General features: G+C 45.2%; 1 protein-coding gene across 1 annotated transcript in view; it reads right to left on the bottom strand.

Moving 5' to 3' along the window:
* Positions 1–1,152: 1,152 nt before the first annotated feature.
* Positions 1,153–23,699, bottom strand: part of LOC141105477 (uncharacterized) — a 38,029-nt gene continuing 15,482 nt past the window's right edge. The window contains exons 3-6 of the mRNA XM_073595329.1: positions 18,340–18,425; positions 13,270–13,338; positions 2,553–4,146; positions 1,153–2,300 (exon numbers count right to left, since the gene is read on the bottom strand). Coding sequence (XP_073451430.1) covers positions 2,170–2,300; positions 2,553–4,146; positions 13,270–13,338; positions 18,340–18,425 — 1,880 coding nt within the window. The 3' untranslated portion in view covers positions 1,153–2,169. The remainder of the gene's footprint in view (positions 2,301–2,552; positions 4,147–13,269; positions 13,339–18,339; positions 18,426–23,699) is intronic.

Below are 23,699 nucleotides of genomic sequence, written 5' to 3'. Positions count from 1 at the left end.
TAAGGTGGTCCTTCTCCCATTGGTCACCAATGTAAGGGACCACTACACTGACCACAGATATAAAGGGGTTCTTCTCCCATTGGTCACCAATGTAAGGGACTACTACACTGACCACAGATATAAGGGGGTCCTTCTCCCATTGGTCACCAATGTAAGGGACCACTACACTGACCACATATATAAGGTGGTCCTTCTCCCATTGGTCACCAATGTAACGGACCACTACACTGACCACTGATATAAGGGGGTCCTTCTCCGATTGGTCACCAATGTAAGGGACCACTACACTGATCACTGATATAAGGGGGTCCTTCTCCCATTGGTCACCAATGTAAGGGGCCACTACACTGACCACAGATATAAGGGAGTCCTTCTCCCATTGGTCACCAATGTAAGGGGCCACTACACTGACCACTGATATAAGGAGGTCCTTCTCCTACTGGACACCAATGTAAGGGGCCACTACACTGACCACTGATATAAGGGGGTCCTTCTCCCATTGGTCACCAATGAAAGGGGCCACTACACTGACCACAGATATAAGGGAGTCCTTCTCCCATTGGTCACCAATGTAAGGGGCCACTACACTGACCACTGATATAAGGGGGTCCTTCTCCCATTGGTCACCAATGTAAGGGGCCACTACACTGACCACAGATATAAGGGAGTCCTTCTCCCATTGGTCACCAATGTAAGGGGCCACTACACTGACCACTGATATAAGGGGGTCCTTCTCCCATTAAGAAATGGGATGCAGACCCAGCAGCTTTCCTCATTAGAACATTGATAGAGCTCCTCCCATTGGACATAGTGAAGCAAACATCTATTTCTACAGAGCAAAAAAAAAAAGGAATCTGCTACAAAGTTTACTAAAATCCCCGTAATGTACATTTATCACCCAGAGGGGAATGTTTTTTTCTAGAATATCATCAGCTCCATCGACTGGCCATAATGGAGATATTTTTCCAAATCTACTCCATCAGGAAAAAAATCATATTATGACCACTAGATGGAACTGATGATCATAGGAAATCATTGTATTAAGCAAAGAAACAGTAATGCTATGTACACGCGATCGGACATTCCGACAACAAATGTTCGATGGGAGCTTGTTGTCGGAAATTCCGACCGTGTGTAGGCTCCATTGGACAACAAAGTTTTGAGAGCTGGTTCTCAAATTTTCCGACAACAAAATCCGTTGTCGGAAATTCCGATCGTGTGTAGACAATTCCGGAGCACAAAATTCCACGCATGCTCGGAATCAAGCAGAAGAGCCGCACTGGCTCTTGAACTTCATTTTTCTCGGCTCGTCGTACGTGTTGTACGTCACCGCCTTCTTGGCAATCGGAATTTCTGACAACATTTGTGTGACCGTGTGTATGCAAGACAAGTTTGAGTCAACATCCTTCAGAAAAAAATCCAGGATTTCGTTGTCGGAATGTCCGATCGTGTGTACGCGGCCTAGGAATTTGTCACAGCATTTGTTGCCCGGATTTTAAATTTTCCAATCGACATTCATCCAAAATATTTTTTATAAATAAATCCCTAAAACTAAAAGTGTTTGTGAAATCTTCCACCACAAAATGTACTCAGCCAATGAGAGGTAATGACTCCATTTTTATTTTAAAAGGCCTAAAAGACCGCCTTTTAAGCGGTGGGGTTAACGTGTTTCGTCCTGGAAGACGCCTTGAGAAAACAGACCTCTTTTAAGAATTGACACCACAAAATGCACTCAGTCAATGAGAGGTAATGACTCCATTTTTATTTTAAAAGGCCTAGAGGACCGCCTTTTAAGTGGTGGGGTTATCGTGTTTCGTCCTGGAAGACGACTTGAGAAAACAGACCTCTTGCAAGAGTTTACACCACAAAATGTACTCAGCCAATGAGAGGTAATGACTCCATTTTTATTTTTCTCCTGCTATCAATGGCCAACACAGTACAACACTTCATCCATGTCTTTGGTGATCTCTGATCTCCTTATCAACTGTTTCTTCCATGATGAAGATCAGCCATGGAGTATATCTGAGGTGTATATCAGGGTGTGCTTCTTCCCCACATGTCCAACAACATTCGTATACAAGACATTTCCCGCACTCACTAATACACCTCGAGGGTTGTGTGGGACCCCTGATGTACAGGAAGACAGGACTTCAGTGAGGAACATTTCCCTCACTCAGGACAGGAATACGGCTTCTCCTCCGTGTGCAATCTCTGATGTTTGTAAAGACTGGAGGTCCTTGAGAAACATTTTCCGCACTCAGTACAGAAATATGGCTTCTCTCCCGTATGAGTTCTCTGATGTCTGAAAAGATCGCACTTCTGGTAAAAACTTTTTTCGCACTCAGAACAGGAATATGGCTTCTCCCCCGTGTGAGATTTCCGATGTTTGAATAGGGAGGATTTATGAAGAAAAGTTTTCTCACACTCAGGACAGGAATAGGTCTTCCTATCCAAGTGCAAAAGCTGATGTCTATAAAGACGAGCCTTCTCTGTAAAACATTTCCCGCACTCAGGACAGGTATACAGCTGCTCCCCCGTGTGAGTTTTCAGATGTTTATAAAGATGTGAATCCTGTGAAAAACATTTCCCGCACTCGGGACAGGAATACGGCTTCTCCCCCGTGTGAGATTTCAGATGTTTGTAAAGATGTGACTTCTGTGAAAAACATTTCCCGCACTCAGGACAGCAAAAAGGCTTCTCACCTGTGTGAGATTTCTGATGTCTGTCAAAATTGGACTTGTTTGAAAAACATTTCCCGCACTCGGGACAGAAATGCGACTTCTCACCTGTGTGAGTTTTCTGATGTCTGTAGAAATTGGTTGTGTTTGAAAAACATTTCCCGCACTCAGGACAGGAATACGGTTTTTCCCCCGTGTGAGATCTCTGATGTGTGACAAGGTCTGCTTTTTTTAAAAAACATTTCCCGCACTCAGAACAGGCATACGGCTTCACCCCCATGTGCAATCTCTGATGCGTGTAAAGATTGGACGTCCTTGAAAAACACTTTCCGCACTCAGGACAGGAATACGGCTTTTCACCTGTATGAGTTCTCTGATGTCTGTAAAGATCGCACTTCTGGAAAAAACGTTTCCCGCACTCAGAACAGGAATATGGCTTCTCACCCTTGTGAGACTTCTGATGTTTAAATAGGGAAGCTTTATGAAGAAAACTTTTCTCGCACTCAGGACAGGAATAGGTCTTCTTACCTGAATGAAACATCTGATGTCTGTAAAGACGGTACTTTTTTGAAAAACTTTTCCCACACTCAGGACAGGAATAAGTCTTCTCACTTGTATGAGATCTTTTATGCGCATTAAGACCGGATTTAAATAGAAATTGCTTCCCACACTCAGTACATGAAAACCTCTTATCTGTTGGAAGGACGGCACCCTCCCTCACAGTCTGAGGTTCCTCAGGATAAGAGAAATACGATGGTCCGGCACCGTCCCGCACAGTCTGAGGTTCCTCAGGATAAGAGGAATACGATGGTCCGGCACCGTCCCTCACAGTCTGAGGTTCCTCAGGATAAGAGGAATACAATGGTCCGGCACCGTCCCTCACAGTCTGAGGTTCCTCAGGATAAGAGGAATATGATGGTCCGGCACCGTCCCGCACAGTCTGAGGTTCCTCAGGATAAGAGGAATACGATGGTCCGGCACCGTCCCTCACAGTCTGAGGTTCCTCAGGATAAGAGGAATACGATGGTCCGGCACCGTCCCTCACAGTCTGAGGTTCCTCAGGATAAGAGGAATACGATGGTCCGGCACCGTCCCTCACAGTCTGAGGTTCCTCAGGATAAGAGGAATACGATGGTCCGGCACCGTCCCTCACAGTCTGAGGTTCCTCAGGATAAGATGAATATGATGGTCCGGCACCGTCCCTCACAGTCTGAGGTTCCTCAGGATAAGAGGAATACGATGGTCCATCTACACTGTGTGGTGCCGGATGGACATTTGAGGTAGTCGGGTTTTCTCCTGGACTATACTGTGTGATGTCCTCATCTTCTACTTTACAGTCTGGAGACAAAGTGAGACAATCCTCTGAGGTTTTCCTCATCTCCCGTCCATCTACTAAAATAGAAATACAAAGATTATTACTAGACATGAGCTGATTGGTTCCCCTAAACCAGGACTCCGCCCACATCAGGCAGCTTTGTCACTGAGGATCTTACAATTCCCTCCTCAAGGTAACTAGTAAATGGGTCCTCTGATCTCCTACCAGTTCATTTCTTTATTCATGGACCTTAGTCAGAGAGTGAGGAAACAACGAGAACTGTCTTTTATAGGAGTGACAGTGATGAGGGGATTATAGGACGAGTGTCCCCACCCCCTCTGTCACTCATCGCCATCTTCCCCAGACCCAGCCTGGAACCACGAGTTTAGCATGGCCTTGCAAATGTTCATGTGAAACATGTCCTCAATTTAAATTAGTGATGTAGAGCTAGTAAAGGGCCTGGCGTTACACACATCCCCTCCTAACATGCAAAATGGAGCCAAATCCCTGTTTGCTCAGCTTGGATAACAAGGAAAAAAAATAGTAGTTGTCCCTTCCTCTAGGTAAGTTCCATAGCAAGCCCCAACAACCTCCGGTTACTAGGGAGCACTTACATACAACTTTACAGCTCTTTTGTACCAACAAGACGAAGAACATCTACCAAGTGGCATTTTTCTTGAGGGCCAATGACTCAAAAATGTTGGCTTGATTTTTATGTTCCCTTGACTGAACTCTGCCAGAACCTGAGGAACCCAGGACTTTGTGATGTATTTTTTATTGGTTTCCCGTTGTACTATTGTCTTTTTTTTGGTGCAATATCTTTTTCTGTAAATATTTTTCTGCACCCTTTTCTTTGTCTTTTATCACATAACATGTTAGTTTGAACGATAAGCCTATCTCTATTTGTTCTAAACCAGAACTTAAAGAACTTCTGTCTCTATAAAGAGCACTACTGCAGTGTAAATCTCTGAAATATTCTTGTCTGCGTGACAGCGGCTATTACAGACAATTCCTAACAGACTTGTTACCGTGATTATTGTGGGATCTGACACTGCCATCGGTCACACCCCTTGGAGAGCCAGGCCTGAGTATGCACTTGAGGGATTCGCTGCTGGTTGGAAAGAAGAAGACGACCGGAGGGAAAAGAACAACGAAGGAAGAAGACGGCGACCAGAGGGAGAAGAACACCGGAGGAAGAAGACGATGACCAGAGGGAGAAGAACTCCGGAAGAAAAAGACGGTGACCAGAGGGTGAACAACACCGGAGGAAGAAGAAGACGACGACCAGAGGGAGAAGAACACCGGAGGAAGAAGAAGACGATGACCAGAGGGAGAAGAATACCGGAGGAAGAAGAAGACGACGACCAGAGGGAGAAGAACACCGGAGGAAGAAGACGATGACCAGAGGGAGAAGAACACCGGAGGAAGAAGAAGACGGCGACCAGAGGGAGAAGAACACCGGAGGAAGAAGACGATGACCAGAGGGAGAAGAACTCCGGAAGAAGAAGACGGTGACCAGAGGGTGAACAACACCGGAGGAAGAAGAAGACGATGACCAGAGGGAGAAGAACACCGGAGGAAGAAGAAGACGACGACCAGAGAGAATAGAACACCGGATGAAGAAGAAGACGACAACCAGAGGGAGAAGAACACCGGAGGAAGAAGAAGACGACGACCAGAGGGAGAAGAACACCGGAGGAAGAAGACGACGACGACCAGAGGGAGAAGAACACCGGAGGAAGAAGAAGAAGACGACGACCAGAGGGGGAAGAACACCGGAGGAAGAAGAAGACGACGACCAAAGGGAGAAGAACACCGGAGGAAGAAGAAGACGACGACCAGAGGGAGAAGAACACCGGAGGAAGAAGAAGACGACGACCAGAGGGAGAAGAACACCAGAGGAAGAAGAAGACGACGACCAGAGGGAGAAGAACACCGGAGGAAGAAGAAGAAGACGACGACCAGAGGGAGAAGAACACCGGAGGAAGAAGAAGACGACGACCAGAGGGAGAAGAACACCGGAGGAAGAAGAAGACGACGACCAGAGGGAGAAGAACACCGGAGGAAGAAGAAGACGACGACCAGAGGGAGAAGAACACCGGAGGAAGAAGAAGACGACGACCAGAGGGAGAAGAACACCGGAGGAAGAAGACAATGACCAGAGGGTGAACAACACCGGAGGAAGAAGAAGACGATGACCAGAGGTAGAAGAACACCGGAGGAAGAAGATGACGACGACCAGAGGGAATAGAACACTGGAGAACAAAGACGACAACTAGAGGGAGAAGAACACCAAAGGAAGAAGACAAGGACTAGAGGGAGAACAACACCGGAGGAAGAAGAAGACGACGACCAGAGGGAGAACAACACCGGAGGAAGAAGAAGACGACGACCAGAGGGAGAAGTACACCGGAGGAAGACGAAGACGACCAGAGAAAGAAGAACCCTGGGGGAAGAAGAAGAAGAAGATGACCAGAGGGAGAAGAACACCGGTGGAAGAAGCAGAGGATAAAGAACACAACCGGAGGGAAAAGAACACCAGAGGAAGAAGACAATGACTAGAGGGAGAACAACACCAGAGGAAGAAGACAACGACTAGAGGGAGAACAACACCAGAGGAAGAAGAAGATGACAACCAGTGGGAGAAGAGCACCAGTGGAAGAAGCAGAGGAAGAAGAACACCACCAGAGGAAGAAGAACACTGGAGGAAGAAGAAGACGACCGGAGGGAGAAGAATACCAGAGGAAGAAGAACACCGGAGGAAGAAGAAGACAAAAAAAAATTTAGTTTTGTTTATTCGTTTTGACGGGATTTGAAATATTAAAATCGAATTTGAATCGAAAATACCGAATCAATCCAAAATTATTCTGAAGAATAGCCGGTTCTATTCTATAAGAATTTTGGAAGACAGTTATATTCTACTTTATTCTATTCCTCCGGTGTTCTTCTCCCTCTGGTCGTCTTCTTCCTTTGTGTTCTTCTCCCTCTGGTCGTCTTCTTCTTCCACCGGTGTTCCAATCCCTCTGGTCGTCATCGTCGTCTTTTCCCTCCGGTGTTCTTTTCCCTCCAGTCGTCTTCTTCTTTCCAACCAGCAGTGAATTTTGGAAGACAGTTATATTCTACTTTATTCTATTCCTTTATTTTCTATTCTATTCTGTTTTGTTTACTCTATTCTTTCTATTGTATTTTATTCTTTTCAAAATTCAAAATTCGAAAGACGTCTATATTCATTCTATTCTATTTTTTTTTTTCAATTCTATGCCTTTATTTTCTATTCTGTTTTATTCTATTCTTTTCGAAGTTTGAATTTTGGAAGACGGCTACAGTATATTCAACACTAATACACATTGAAGGAAATCAGCAATATGTTTAAAATTTCAATTTGTTTTCCAATTAGATTTCATTTCTGAAATTTCGGACAAAATTTTGTTTTGTCATTTCATTTTATTTGTTTAAATTCGTTACTATTGTAATTCGGAAATTCAGATTCATCCGAATCTCAGAATAATGAAAATGTCACCAGAATTTCGGTTCGAAATGAAACGAACCTCACATTTCTATCGTTGGGTGAGAAATGAAGATGGCCGAACAATATCAGCAGAAAGGAATCCTTGCATACAGTACTGTGAAAAAGTTTTAGGCAGGTGTGAAGAAATGCTGTAAGGTAAGAATGCTTTCAAAAATATTTAGATTTTTCAATTTTTATCAATTTAAAAATGCAAAGTGAGCGAACAGAAGAAAAATCAAAACTCAAAATTTGTTTGACCCTTTGCCTTCAAACCAACATCAGTTCTTTACACTCGCACACTTTGTACACTCACCCAAAGTCAGGGATTTTGTAGGATTAGAGTCAGATTATTAACCAATTATACCAAGCAGGTGCTAAATGATCATCAAATTCATTTGTAGGCTGAAACAAACAGTCATTAACTGAAACAGCTGTGTAGAAGGTTTAAAACTGGGTGAGGAAGAGCCAAACTCTGCTACTAAAAGGTGAGGTTGTGGAAGACTGTTTCATGTCACATGTCCTACACCACGGCAAGACTGAGCACAGCAACAGGACACAAGGCAGTAAAACTGCATCAGCAATGACTCTCCCAGGCAGAGATTTCAAAGCAGACTGGGGTTTCAAGATGTACTGTTCAAGCTCTTTTTAGCCCTTTTGGTCGGGTAAGAGTGAGGAGCGTAGTCGCAGTGGTTGGCCAAGGAAATGTATTGTAATGCAGCAGATGAAAGACACATCGGAAGATGTCCAGCAGTGCCATCAGCACAGAACTGGAGGAAACTAGTGGGACCCAGGTACCCCCATCTACTGTCCAGAGAAGACTGGTGGAAACCAGTGGGACCCAGGTACACCTATCTACTGTCCAGAGAAGACTGGTGGAAACCAGTGGGACCCAGGTACCCCCCATCTACTGTCCAGAGAAGTCTGGTGGAAACGAGTGAGACCTAAGTACCCCCATCTACAATCCAGAGAAGTCTGAAGGAAACTAGTGGGACCCAGGTACCCCCCATCTAGTGTCTGGAGAAGTCTGACGGAAATTAGTGGGACCCAGGTACCCCCATCTACTGTCCAGAGAAGTCTGGTGGAAACGAGTGAGACCTAAGTACCCCCATCTACAATCCAGAGAAGTCTGGTGAAAACCAGTGGGACCCAGGTACCCCCATCTACTGTCTGGAGAAGTCTGACGGAAACTAGTGAGACCCAGGTACCCCCATCTACTGTCCAGAGAAAACCAGTGGGACCCAGGTACCCTCATCTACTGTCAAGAGAAGTCTGGCGGAAATGAGTGAAACCTACGAATCCCATCTACAATCCAGATTACTCTGAAGGAAACCAGTGGGATCCAGGTACCCCCATCTACTATCCAGAGAAGTCTGAAGGAAACCAGTGGGATCCAGGTACCCCCATCTACTGTCTGGAGAAGTCTGGCCAGAAGTGGTCTTCATGGAAGCATTGCACCCAAAAAGCTTCTGATGTGGAAACAAGGCTAGGCGACTCAACTACATAGGAAAACACTGGAACTGGGGGGGGGGGAGGGGGGCAGAAAAATGGCAACAGGAGTTTTGGACTGAGGAGCCCAAATGTGAAATATTTGGCTGTGGCAGGAGTTTGTTGGGGGTAGGGCTGGAGAGCAGCACAGTAATGAGTGTCTGCAGCCAACTGTGAAGCATGGTGGAGGATCTTTGCAAGTTTAAGGCTGCATTTCTGAAAAGGAGTTGGAGATTTGGTCAGGATCAATGGTGTCCTCAATGTTGAGAAATACAGGCAGACACCTCTCCATCATGCCGTACCATAAGGGAGGTGTGCGATTGGCTCCAAATGTATTCTGCAGCACGACAACCACCCCAAACATACAGTGTCAAGAGCCTGTGATAGCGAGCCCTTGTAGATTGCCAACTCGGGGTTCCCCAGGGCGTGGAGTCCCAGCCTGCTTCTTCAGCAGAGTACAAGCGGCAGGAGACAACAGGAAATCCAGGAGACAAGCCAGGGTCAGGACGGGTAGCAAACAAGCACAGACGTAAACAAAGCCGGGGTCAATATAGGGGTAGTCAGGCACTGGATACACAAGAGACAAGCGAACTGGAGCTCAGAGAACTGTGAAGTAATAGAAGGGAAAAGGATATAAACCCACAGTGGAGCAGGCGATGCCCAAAAAGTTGAACAGAGAAGCCAAACACCACATGTGAAATGGAGTCACAGATCTAGTAGAACCCAGCTGTCAGATGTGAGTTCTTGGAAACATCTGCGACCAAAAGGAGCAAGAATGGGAGAAGATAAGTCAGGTGCTTGGGCTGGAGCAGACACCGGTAACCAAGATGAAGGGTCTGGTGAGGTGGCTGACAGAGAGGACACGGGACTGGGAGGGCTGTTAGCAAAAGGTAAGGGAATAGAAGAAGTCGAGACTTTAGTTTGTACAGTGGGCATGACAGGCTGTGCTGAACAGGAACGTGGGGGTAGGCACTGAAGCTACTGATGTAGGAACCATGGAAGGGTCCAAAGCAGCTGAGGGGAGTCAAGGTGCTGGGGTCTCAGCATACAGGGTACAGAAAACTGGTACCTCAGGTGGTACAGAGGTCGCAGATGTTGGGGCCTCTACCCATCCAGATGGTAGCAGAGTTGGAGCTTTGAGCTGTATAGTAGACATGTGCACTGACAAAAAATGTGTTTTTTCAGAAATTCGGAAACTCGAAAATTCGGAATTCAGAAATCCAAAAATTTGGATTTTCAAATTTCCGAATTTCCGAAATTTTCCACTTTCCGAAATTTTGCAATTTCCAATTTTCGAATTTCCGAAATTTCCAAAAATTTAGAACTTCTGAAAATTTAGAATTTCTGAAATTTAGAATCTTCCAATTTCCAAAATTCCAAACTTCCGAAATTTCGAATTTCCAAATTTTCGGAAAATCGGAAGTTCAGAAATCGGAAAATTCTAAATTTCTGAAATTCTAATTTTCAGAAATTCTAAATTCGGAAATTGAAAATTTCGGAAAATCGAAAATTTAAAAATTCGGAAATTTCGGAATTAACGAATTTGTCAAAATTTATTAAAAAACAAATTCGGAACTAAACGAATTGCACATGTCTAATCTGATAATGTTGAGGGAGCATCGGAGAAGTGGGGACCTTCGCCGCGGGTACAGAGAGAGAGGTGGGAGAACCTTAGGGAGACAAGTCTGATGGCATTGGGTGCCCCATGAAAACACCTGACCAGAGTTCCAATCTAAATAAGGCGAATGTTTTTGCAACCATGGCAGTCCAAGAATGATGGGATTAGAAGACTTAGGAAGGAGATTTCCTCACGACGAAGAACACCAACATGCATAATTATGGGGGTAGTTGGGAATCATAGGGGTCCTACGGCCACAGTAGAGCCATCGACTGCAAATACAGAGAGGGGCTTTGCCAAGGGGGACAAGAGGAATGCCCAATTCAGCGTCCAAGGACTACTCCAAGAAGTTCCTGGCCGCCCCAGAGTCCACAAATGCAGATACTTGATATGAGTTCAGGGCCCAATGAATAGAGACAGGTGCAGACAATCTGTAGCTACTTTTTACTTGCAAGTTCTTGGAAACATCTGCCACCAAAAGGAGCAAGAATGGGAGAAGAGAAGTCAGGTGCTTGGGCTGGAGCAGACACCGGTAACCAAGATGAAAGGTCTGGTGTGGTGGCTGACAGAGAGGACACGGGACTGGGAGGGGAAGAAGGGGAAGGAAGAAGAAGGAAGGAAGGAAGGAAGAAGAAGGAAGGAGGAGGAAGAAGGAAGGAGGAAGGAGGAGGAAGAAGGAGGAGGAAGAAGGAGGATGGAGAAGGAGGAGGAAGAGGAAGGAAGGAAGGAAGGAAGAAGAAGGGGGAAGAAAGAAGAAAGAAGAAGGAAGAAGGAAGAAGAAGGAAGAAGGAAGAAGAAGGAAGAAGGAAGAAGAAGGAAGAAGGAAGAAGAAGGAAGAAGGAAGAAGAAGAAATGGTTTGACCCCCTGCAGAGCCCTGATTTCACCATCATGGAGTCTGTCTGGGATGAAGGATTCGAGGCAACCGACATCCACAGAAGATCTGTGCTTAGTTCTCCAAGATGTCCATAGAACAACCTACCTGCCCATTTCCTTCACCAATTGTGTGCAACTCTATCTAGATGAAGGCAAAGGAGGGGGTGGGGTCACCCCAAATATTGATCGGATTTCTCATTTACTTTCCATTTTGGTAATTGATAAAAAAAATAAACTATTAATACTCTGATGTCTGAAAGCATTCTTCATTTACAGCATCACACCCGCCTAAGACTTTTGCACAGTAGCGTATATTATGTAGAGACTTCATTTTGATACAATCTGTAGAGCAGGATGTGGATTTATCCGTATCGGGAAGTGTGGCGCGGAAAGTTCCTCCACCCCAAACTCGCTCCTCCATGTCTTTATGGACCTTGCTCTGTGCACTGGTGGGCAGTCATGTTGGAGCAGGAAGGGGCCGTCCCCAAACTGTTCCCACAAAGTTGGGAGCATGAAAGTCTTGGTATGCTGACGCCTTAAGAGTTCCCTTCACTGGAACTAAGGGGCCAAGCCCAACCCCTGAAAAACAACCCCCCCACCATAATCCCCCCTCCCCCAAACTTTACACTTGGCACAATGCAGTCAGGCAAGTACCGTTCTCCTGGCAACCTCCAAACCCAGACACGCCTATCAGATTGCCAGACAGAGAAGCGTGATTGATCTTTCCAGAGAACACGTCTCTCTTGCTCTAGAGTCCAGTGGCGGCGTGCTTTACACCACGGCATCCGACGCTTTGCGTTGCACTTGGTGATGGAAGGCTTGGATGGAGCTGCCCGGCCATGGAGAACCATTTCATGAAGCTCTCTATGCACTGTTGTTGTGCTAATCTGAAGGCCACACCAAGTTTGAAGGTCTGTAGCTATTGACTCTGCAGACGGTTGGCGACTTCTGCGCATTCGCTGACCCCGCTCTGTCATTTTACGTGGCCTACTACTTTGTGGTTCACAGGTGACCATGGAATATTAATTAGCAAGGAAATTTTACGGATAGACTTATTGCACAGGTGGCAACCTAGAACGGTACCACGCTTGGATTGGCTGAGCACCTGAGGGCGACCCATTCTTTCACAAATGTTTGTAGAAGGCGTCTGCATGTCGAGGTGCTTCATTCTATACACCTGTGGCCATGGAGGTGATTGGAACACCTGAGTCCATTGATTTGGAGGGGTGTGCCAATACTTTTGGGAATATAGTGTATATAAATGGTGTCTGCAGCACAGGGTTGGGGGTTATCTGATGGAAAAGAAGATCTAAAGTGCAGGACAGGGAACACAGGTATTATGGGCTGATATCACCCTAGTCTGGACCAATCAGTGAGCAGTATGGGTGGAGGAATGTATTTAGTGTTAATGACCCACCTGTGCTGATCTCTGTAGGAGTGTCCTCCTCTATAATTATCCTTATTATTCCATCCTCCTCCATAGACTGCTGATCATCCCTCACATACCTCTCTTCTTCTTCTGATTTACCCTCAACTTTTATATCCATCAGATCTTCACCCTAAACCAAGAGAAGGTAAGATTATAACATCTTATACAGAATTCATTCATCTTCAGAAGTCACTTTTGTGTTCTAGATTCTCCATCCCACCAACCTTGTAACAGTGAGGGATGGTGTGATCTTCCTGTGTGGAATCCCGGGAATACAGAGGACGAGGACATCTCTCTGGTGGGTTCCTGGTATTAGGTGGATCCATCATATCCCTGTGTCCATCTGAAAACTCCTCCATCACTCCATACTCCTCATCCTCCTCTTGAAACTCTTCTTTAATAACAAGATTATCATCTCCGAGTTTTCCACTCTGAATATATAATAAAACATTAATTGTAACAATAATGCTTGTATATAAATCATAACTACCGATAATTGTTCCTCATCTACCTGATGATGGTGAGGGATCTTGTGACCTTCCTGTGTGGAATCCCGGGAATACAGAGGACGGGGACATCTCTCTGGTGGGTTCCCATTACTGGATCCATCTGTAGGAAACACACACACTGACTGAATACATTGTTTCTATGTGTTTATCAGATGATGGGGGATCTAGGTGGAGCCTCCGTACTGCTCTCTCCTTTACAATAAAGTCTCCTCTTACCCGGTGATGTGAGGGGCGGCTGATTGTCCATCATGACGTCCTTGTAGAGATCCTTGTGTCCTTCTAAATACTCCCACTCCTCCATGGAGAAATAGACAGTGACATCCTGACACCTTATAGGAACCTGACACACACAATGATACAGTCACCATCCAGACACATCCCTTGTCTGTTACTGGATAATGTCCCAGAATTCCCAGAATCCTCCTCACCTCTCCTGTCAGCAGCTCCATCATCTTCTTGGTGACTTCTAGAATCTTCTCCATGTTGTGTCTCTCAGGTTTTAGGGAGTCACATGGAGGCACTGTGATGGTCATATGATCACCTGACTTCACAAGAGGAAATCTCTGTATTGGAGAACCAATAGGAATATCATGTTAGAATCCCAGAATCCTCCTCACCTCTCCGGTCAGGTCTGTGTTTTATTAATAGAGATAAGAGTGATGTCATGTGACCTCCCAGAATCCTCCTCACCTCTCCGGTCAGGTCTGTGTTTTATTAATAGAGATAAGAGTGATGTCATGTGACCTCCCAGAATCCTCTTCATCTCTCCGGTCAGGTCTGTGTTTTATTAATAGAGATAAGAGAGATGTCATGTGACCTCCCAGAATCCTCCTCACCTCTCCAGTCAGGTCTGTGTTTTATTAATAGAGATAAGAGTGATGTCATGTGACCTCCCAGAATCCTCCTCACCTCTCCGGTCAGGTCTGTGTTTTATTAATAGAGATAAGAGTGATGTCATGTGACCTCCCAGAATCCTCCTCACCTCTCCGGTCAGGTCTGTGTTTTATTAATAGAGATAAGAGTGATGTCATGTGACCTCCCAGAATCCTCCTCACCTCTCCGGTCAGGTCTGTGTTTTATTAATAGAGATAAGAGTGATGTCATGTGACCTCCCAGAGTCCTCCTCACCTCTCCGGTCAGGTCTGTGTTTTATTAATAGAGATAAGAGTGATGTCATGTGACCTCCCAGAATCCTCCTCACCTCTCCAGTCAGGTCTGTGTTTTATTAATAGAGATAAGAGTGATGTCATGTGACCTCCCAGAATCCTCCTCACCTCTCCGGTCAGGTCTGTGTTTTATTAATAGAGATAAGAGTGATGTCATGTGACCTCCCAGAATCCTCCTCACCTCTCCGGTCAGGTCTGTGTTTTATTAATAGAGATAAGAGTGATGTCATGTGACCTCCCAGAATCCTCCTCACCTCTCCGGTCAGCAGGTAGATGATCTCCAGGGTGAGGTTTAGTATCTTCTCAGTCATGTGACTCCGGTCCTCCTCCATCCTCATTGGTGCCGTCATTTGATCTATACAGGTCTCCTTGTAGACGGATAACTTTGGGAAATGAAAGTAAGAATTATTTGGATGGTATTGGTCACACAATAATAGGATGTGAGAGGGGGGAATAGTGCCTACGTTACCCCCACATGCATATTAACTGGTGATCGCACCGCACATGTGAGGTATTGTTGGGAATGTCAGAATGAGAGCAATAATTCTACCACCAGACCCCCCGTGCAACTCTACGCTGGTAACCTGTAAAGGCGTTTAAAGCCTCACCTATGGAGAATTTTAGGTACCGCAATTTTAAAGCGTGACATGTTGGGTATCGATCAGCGTAACATCATCTTTCACATTATACAAAAAAAAAAATAGGTATTATATTTTGTTTGTGTGCAAAAAAAAAAATCAATAAAGTTTATTTTTTTCCCCCCAATTTTCCAACAATTGCGTCGGAAAAACGCTGTGTAAATGCCGTGTGACATAAAAAATTGCAACATCCATCATTTTATCCTATAGGGTCTCTGCTAAAAAAAAAAAAATATATATATATATATAACATGTTTGGGGGTTCTAAATAATTTTATAGCAAAATAAAAAGTCAAATTTTACACGTAGGAGCGAAGTGTCGGAATTGGCACGGTTGGCAAGTCAATTAACTGAGATGATCAGCGAGTGGCTGCTCACCGATTGTCCCTCACTCTCCCCGATTAGGGTCGCCACCTCACCCCTTTAAACCTAAGGTGGCGACCCTAGCTCTGATGAGGCAGCAGAGCCCGGGATATATGGCTGGGAGGAGGAGGAGGGTTGGTACTTTACAGCCACCCATATGACAAAAAGGCCAACATTTGGTTAAGGGATGTGCGTACTCGGGTGGCCCCTTTAGCCCCGCAATTGGTGAAATGTTCCGGCCCCGTGAGTAAAATGTTCTGCCCCTGAAGGGGTTAATCTAGGTTTCCACACTATGTATGTGTGTATCATCATCTGCTGGAGATAAAAGACGTCACAGTGACTATGGAGGAAGAAGACGGAACATGACGGGGGGGGTTACTGGGTATAAATCGAAAATAAAATCCTATTACCTCGTCTGCTGCCTCTTCCACCAACGTCTCCTCTCTACTTCCTCCCGACTCTGCCCAACTTTTTATTTATACCTGACATCACTTCCTGTTTGTATCTGACATCACTTCCTGTCTTCCATAGAGATTTGCTGTCTCTATGGTAGACATGAGATCACCACCATGTGGAGGTCAGAGGAACTGCAGTCCCCGAGAAACGTCTCGTAGTGTGAACACGGTCTTGTGCTGTGTGTGTATGTACTGTATATCCTTATAGATGGTGTCATCTCCACTCGTACCAAGGGGGAGAGAAATATATTACTGCCTAGTCCAGTCATCCTTAGCCAGGGTTCCTTCAAAGGTTTCTACGGGTTCCTTGAAAATCGAATAGTTACTGTCTCTCATTCGGGATGAGCTTTGGCTTCAAATGGACCATGAATTTGACTCTAACCCAAGCTGTTTGGAGTTCTCCAAAATGAAATGGCCAGATTTAACTCCCTCACCCAAGTGGTTGGTGCCATTAATTTAGTGGCGGTATCACTACGTAGTCCAGCCTTTCTCAACCAGGGTTCTTCCAAAGGCCACCAGGAGTTCTTTGAGTAATGAACAGTCTCTGTTGCTCAGTGGGGATGAGTTTTGGGTTTGGGCTGACCATGAGTTGAACCTAAACCCAAGCTGTTCATAGCTGAATGGGCAAATTAAATGGTCAGATTTGGCCAGCGCTCCCACTTATCAAACCTCCGACTGTAGGACCCTGAAATCATTCATCTAGTGGCGGTATCAGTACTGCCAGCTTACTGCCCGTTCGCCAGCTTATTTCACATTGTAAACAAGCTTTTGGGCTTCCCAGGTGACGTCATGCACCACAAATGGTCATGCCCATATCTTGGTCAATGACATCAGCCAGAATCCTGACTCTAAACCAAGTTGATTGCAGTTCCCCAAAATGAAATGGCCAGATTTAACCCTCTCACCCAAACCTCCAACCTGAAGTCATTCATTTAGAGATGGTATCACTACATAGTCCGGCTTTTCTCAACCAGGGTTCTTCCAAAGGTCCAGACTCTTCAGTATGAGGGGCCACATTGCATATTTTACCCCCCTTACATCAGTGTCCCCATCAGAGTCTCCCCTTACATCACTGTCCCCATCAGAGTTCCTCCTTAGTGTCCTCCCCTATATCAGTGTCCCTGTCAGAGTCCCCCCTTACATCAGTTCCCATATCAGTATCCCCATTAGAGGCCCTCCTTACATCAATGTCCCTCCTTACAAAGAGTCTCCATCAGAGTCCTTTCTTAAATCAAAGTCTCAAACAGAGTTTCCCCTTACATCATTGTCCCCAGCAGAATCCCTCCTTACAACAGTTTTCCTATTAGAGTCTCTCATTACATCAGTGTCCCCATCACCCTCCCCTGTACACCATGGTCCCAGTCCGAGTCCCCCTTCCATCAGTGTCCCACCTTACATTACATTTTCCTTTAGGTTCCCCCTTATATCAGTGCCCCTATCAGAGTTACTCCTTAGATCAGTATCCTTAAAACAAAGAGTCGAGCGTTAACACAGTTTGACAGCATCAAGGGGGAGGATGACGTGAGACGTCAGACGTCCTAGGGGAAGGGAGGAGTAAGAGGTGGGCCGTCCCGCTGAAGCTCTGTCAGACTCCCTCTAGCCTACTCAGAGCGAGATGCCAGGACGGAGCGGATAGAGCGGAGAATTCCGGGAGTATTGAGAGGGGGTCGGCGTGCTGAGAACCGGCCCCTCTCCCGGAAGATAGAGGCAACATACAGGGCGGCAAACTCCGCGGACCGCTCCGAGTCCCTGCTCTCCCCCCGCCCGCCCCCCCCCCCCCTCCCTGCAGGCAATGTCAGTGGATGAGTCAAGTATCGAGCTGGACACCACGGCAAGTGTCAGCGGATAGGTGCTTCACAGACTGAGAGTGGCAAGGAAGTTCAACAGCTGAGCATCTCATATAACAACATGGAGTGATGACAGACATCTAAGTGTGGTGGTGGTAAGAGATTCACAAAGCCGAATAAACGCGGAAGGTAAGAGTGTATCAGAGTGTATCAGAAACAAGTTTGGAGAAGCATGCTGGCGGATACTATGTAAGAAAGCTTATGTGAGATCAGCTTTGTTATCCCTGTAACCGGATGGAGGGAAAGTGGGTCCTCTGGTATCATTTCGCATAACCTGTTTTTGCATAAACTACACTAAATGAATAGAATACAATAAGAGTACTGTTATTTAGGGTTGAAGTGGAATAACTGATATCCCCGGGTGGAACAATGGACTGTTTCTTTTGTCTCTCCCTTTTTTTCTGAAGCACATGAACTCCTAGGGCATATTTGTGCCATTTATAAGCCTGCATACCAGTACCGCAGCATCCATAGGCTCTTGCCCAAGGGGCTTCTTATCTAAGAAGCGGGAAAGTGTGACACGGCGAACCCCAGAGTATGCTGTAAGCAGAGTTGATACTTCTGTAAACATCAATATAGGGAGGAAGCCCTGTAAGGATTTATACGTCTGAGGGGTATGGAGGGTGGTATACAGCAAATATAGGGCTGAGTGAGTGGTATTGGAATAGAAATTTTTAAATATATAGCATCATAACGGGACTCTCCCTACAATATCTACCTAACTCCGGACGCCAGATATAGACCAGCGGAAAACGCATATAGGAACCCTACGTTTCAGTATTGTATAAAGGTACGACCTCAGCACAGTCACACAGAGGCTCATTCATTGATTTAATTGATTTAATTGTGTACCATCACCACACCAGCACCTGCACTTTGAGTATAACTCTATCTGGTATTTAATCAGAAAAAGCCTGGAGCCTGGCCTAATACGGTTAATTCTGGACACACTGATTAAGACTAAACAGGCCTTGACAGTGGGAAGAGAAGTATGAGTCGCAGTTCAGCTAAAGCCGGGAAGGGGGGCCCACCGAAAACCCCAAAAGAGAATATGGCTGGCAATACCCCCGCTAGTACTATCAAGCAATACATGGTGAAAGGGGGGAGCCCGGGGAGCTCCCAGCAAGAGACTCAAAAATTAAATATAGCAGATAAAAAGAAGAAGGGACTCAACGAGAGGGAAGACATGACCCCAGATCACTCCAGGGAGGAGCTATTAGCCGAAAATACGATGGAAGCATCTAGAATCGACGAACATAGACAAGACACACAACTGCCTTCAAAAGGCGAATTAGCAGAGATGCTTAAAGCGCTTGAAATATCAATCAAGGCGGAGTTCACCTTGCTGAGGTCTGATTTAGGCAACCTTTTGGTAAGAGTGGAAGAGGCTGAAGATAAGCTTGATAAGCAAGGACGGGAGATCTTTGGATTAAAAGAACAACTTAAAACAACCCAACAAAATCAGATAAAAGTATGCTACAGGCTGGAAGATCAGGAAAATAGAGACCGTAGACAAAATCTGAGACTCAGAGGGGTCCCAGAAAATAGGGGTGAAGACCTAAGGAAGACTGTGGCGACTATCTTCAGCCCACTTCTGGGGCTGGAAGGAGAAGACTTCCCAAAAATTGAGCGTGTGCATCGGTTGGGCAGGCTAGACTCCAGACGGTTTGAAGGTAGCCGTGATATAATTGTGAGGTTCAGATTTTATGAGGATAAAGAAAATATCTGGTTTACGCTTAAGGGCCATGCCCCACTACAGTTCGAAGAAGCAAGAATTCAAGTCTTTGCGGATCTAGCTAAAGGCACACTGGCGAGAAGGCGACATCTAAAACCCCTACTGGAACAAATGGTGAATCAAGATATTACGTATACATGGGGATTCCCAGCCTGCCTAGTAGGTAGGAAAGGTGGGAGATCCGCAAGTCTAAGATTCCCAGGAGAACTAGAAGAGTTCTGCGAGAAATTGGGGATACAGGCACCCCCTACACTGGACTGGTCAATGGAACGCTGGATTGAACTGAGTGTGGGCTAGGGGAGGGGCGTGGTGGGGGGAGGTTCTGGGGGGGGGGGGAGGGAGCTAAAGGTCATTTTCAATTAAATTTAGGGAAGAGAGAAGATTTGTGGAAATAGAGCCTAGCTTGTTCGGTTGCTAAGGCAATATGAAATGTAGGGACGGTGCACCTTAGACTCCGCCTTCGGAGGAGGAGACCAATGTTGGGCCACAATGTTAGTGACCCTCACTGGTCTAAGGGTTCGGTAGGGACCAGGAGGGGGGTGGGGGGGGAAGAGGGGAGGGAGTGGGGGTTGGGGGGGAGAGGGGCGGGTAGAGGATGTGGGGATGGAGAGGGTGGGGGGGAAATAGAGGGGAGGGAGGGAGGGGTAGTAGGAACCAGGGGTCTTGCTCAACCTCATCCCGATGGAAAAGGGAAAACTCTCCAGGGTCTAAGTCAAAGGGAGATTTCAGGAGGATTAAATAAAGAGATATGGCAACAATAAAATTTACAACATATAATGTTAAAGGCTTAAATACATCCAGGAAAAGATATAATATTTTTAATGAGTTGAAATCATTGGGACCAGACGTGGTGTTCCTACAAGAGACACACATATCACTCCAATCGCGATTAAGACTGTTCTCGAGGGACTACCCGGTCTGGTTTCAAGGAGATACTATCTACAATAGGTCACGGGGAGTAGCTATTGGTTTCGCAAAGAGAATAAGGTTCGTGCTAGAGGAAAGGTTAGTGGACCCAGAAGGAAGATATCTGTGCCTCAGAGGTAGTTTAAATGAAGAGAAAGTTACCCTAGTCAATATTTATGCCCCCAATAAAAATCCGACGAAGTACCTGGCAAACATCTTGGGAAAAATAGTAGAGTTTATGAGTGGACACTTGATTATGATGGGGGACTTTAATTTCTGCCTCAACCCAAGTATGGACAGTACGGCTCATCCCCAGGGGAAGGACTGTAATCATCTAAAGAAGATAAAGCAAATACTTTCCAAATGGCAACTGGTGGACATCTGGAGAGTTCAACATCCAACTAAGAGAGATTACACGTTCTATTCCCCTGTGCACGGGACCTACTCTCGGATTGATTGGGGTATAATTGAGCATAAGGGGATTGACAGGGTAAAGGGATCCATGATAGGAAACATAACTTACTCTGACCATGCACCAATGACCATCGAAATGAGGTCAGGAAGGGACCAGGCTGAGAGGGGGCAGTGGAGGCTAAATGAGGAGCTGATTAGAGAAGTAGAGGGGTATAACAGAATTAGACAAGAACTAGAGAATTATTTTGAGGTAAACGATACGGGGGATATATCAGGGGCAACATTATGGGAGGCACATAAAGCCTACATTAGAGGAGTATTGATTGAAATGGGGGCTAGGAAGAAAAAAGAGAGGCAGGAAAAAATCCTAAAATTTACGGAGGAGCTCACGGGATTAGAACAAACCCACAAAAAATATATAGGTCAGTTACCCCAAGAGATACACCATCAGATGGTCATTAAAAGATCTGAGTTAAAAACGGTAATGGAACAGGAGTCCAGAGTTTCACTGAATAAGATGGTCTGGGAGAGACACAGATGGGGTAATAAACCGAGCAAACATCTTGCAAAAATAGTCCAAAAGAAAAAAAAAGATAGGAATTTCATAGAAAAAATTCAAACTAAAGAGGGTCAAATAGAATATTCAACTAAGAAGGTGGCAGAAACCTTCAGGGACTATTATAAAGAGATATACTCTGCCCCCAAGCAAGACATCTACTCAAAAAACAGGATAGAGAGAGGTAACAACTATATCAAAAAGGCAGCGCTCCCCAAGATCCCTGAGGAGGATAGAGACCTATTGGAAAGACCAATCTCAGAAGAAGAAATTAGTAAAGTGTTAGCTGGAATGGCTTTAGGGAAAAGCCCAGGCCCAGATGGCCTAACAACACTTTATTACAAAACATTTAGAGAAGTTTTAGTACCTAGGTTGTGTCGGTATATGAACGGGTTGGGTGACAGCTTTGAGATGAGCAGAGATGCATTGAAAGCATCCATTACAATTATACTGAAAGAAGGCAAAGATAAAACAATATGCTCAAGCTATCGCCCAATCTCTCTACTGAACAACGATACAAAACTCTACGCTAAAGTGTTGGCAGAAAGATTAAAGGAATACATGAACCTGTTAGTTGATTCAGACCAAGCAGGGTTTGTCCCCAATAGGGAGGGGAGGGACAACGGGATTAGGACCCTGCTCTTGGCGGGGAAAATGAAGGAGAGTGGGCCCCCAGGACTACTTCTGTCAATTGATGCCGAGAAGGCTTTTGACAGGGTAGACTGGGGGTTCATGATCCAGACTCTGGAGGCCATGGGACTGGGCCCTAAAATGATTCGGAGGATAAAAACTTTGTACAATCACCCAACTGCTGTAATCAAAGTTAATGGGATCTTTTCTCAACCATTTGAGATGGAGAGAGGCACGAGACAGGGGTGTCCCCTGTCCCCGCTTCTCTTCGTTTTAGCCATGGAACCCTTCCTGGCTTCAATACGAAGGGACCCGCATATTCGTGGTGTTGTGGTCGGAAAGGAGGAACACAAAGTCGCAGCATATGCGGACGATGTGCTATTCTATGTTACGGACCCAGACACGACGATGCCCAACCTCATGAAGGCATTAAGAAAATACAGAGAGGTATCCAATTTTCAAATAAATATGAATAAATCAGAAATATTAAATATAAATGTAAGCAAGCCAGTGGTAGAGATTTTGAAAAAAGAATTTAGTTTTAAATGGACTAAGGAATTAAAATACCTGGGCGTTAAACTAACCAGCTCAATTAAGAAGACGTTTATTAGTAACTATATGCCCTTATTAGACCGGGTAAGATCAGAATGTAATAGACTCTACCATAAGGCCCTTTCCTGGATTGGACGTATCAATGTCTTTAAAATGGTATTATTACCCAAGATCATGTATGTCTTCCAGATGCTACCAGTTCCCCTCCCCCAGAATTACCTGAGGACGTTAAAAAAAATAATCATGACCTTTATTTGGAAAAACAAAAAACCGAGAGTGTCCCTACAGACACTAAAACAAAAGAAAGTAGACGGAGGTTTGGCAGTTCCTGATATACAGATGTACTACAAAGCTGTAGTTTTATCTAGGGTAGTAGATTGGGCGAGGAAGGATAAACGGAAAAAATGGGTAACATTAGAAGAAGATTTAAGTAATTCACTACTAGGCACTATTATTTGGAATCCCCCACACTTTAGACCACTTGCAGATAGTACACACAAAATAACAAGAAATGTCTTGAAAATATGGGATGGGATATACAAGAAAGTAAATGGGAAATATAATTCACCACTGATTGCACTATTAGATAATACATTTTTTACACCGGGTATGGAGAGTATAGGAGGAAAAGAAGCTCTTTGGGGAAAAACACAATTAAGAGAAATTATGAATGAAGGTAAAATTATGTCACTCCAGCAACTCACACACGGGAGGAATACACGGGGTTTAGATGGATGGCGATATCTTCAACTAAATCACTTTGTGAATAGGCTACCACAGCCAATCAGGTCTGGAAGACAACTGACAGACTTTGAAAAGCTGTGTGATAAGGAGGCCTCAAGAAATACAGTCTCTCAGATCTATAAAATCTTGCTAGCTTCAGAAAAGTGGGAGATGCCGCCATTCATATTCAAATGGGAGAGAGATTTAGGCTCTAAAAAGGATATTGACACAATTAAAAGGATTTTTAAAATAAGTGCCAATTCAAAAATAGACACTCGAACGGCCGAAATGAACTACA

The sequence above is a fragment of the Aquarana catesbeiana genome, linkage group LG08 (assembly GCF_042186555.1).
Source record: "Aquarana catesbeiana isolate 2022-GZ linkage group LG08, ASM4218655v1, whole genome shotgun sequence".
Lineage (NCBI taxonomy): Eukaryota > Metazoa > Chordata > Amphibia > Anura > Ranidae > Aquarana > Aquarana catesbeiana.
Note: the sequence above shows the minus strand (reverse complement) of the source record. Positions and strands in the feature narration are given on the sequence as shown.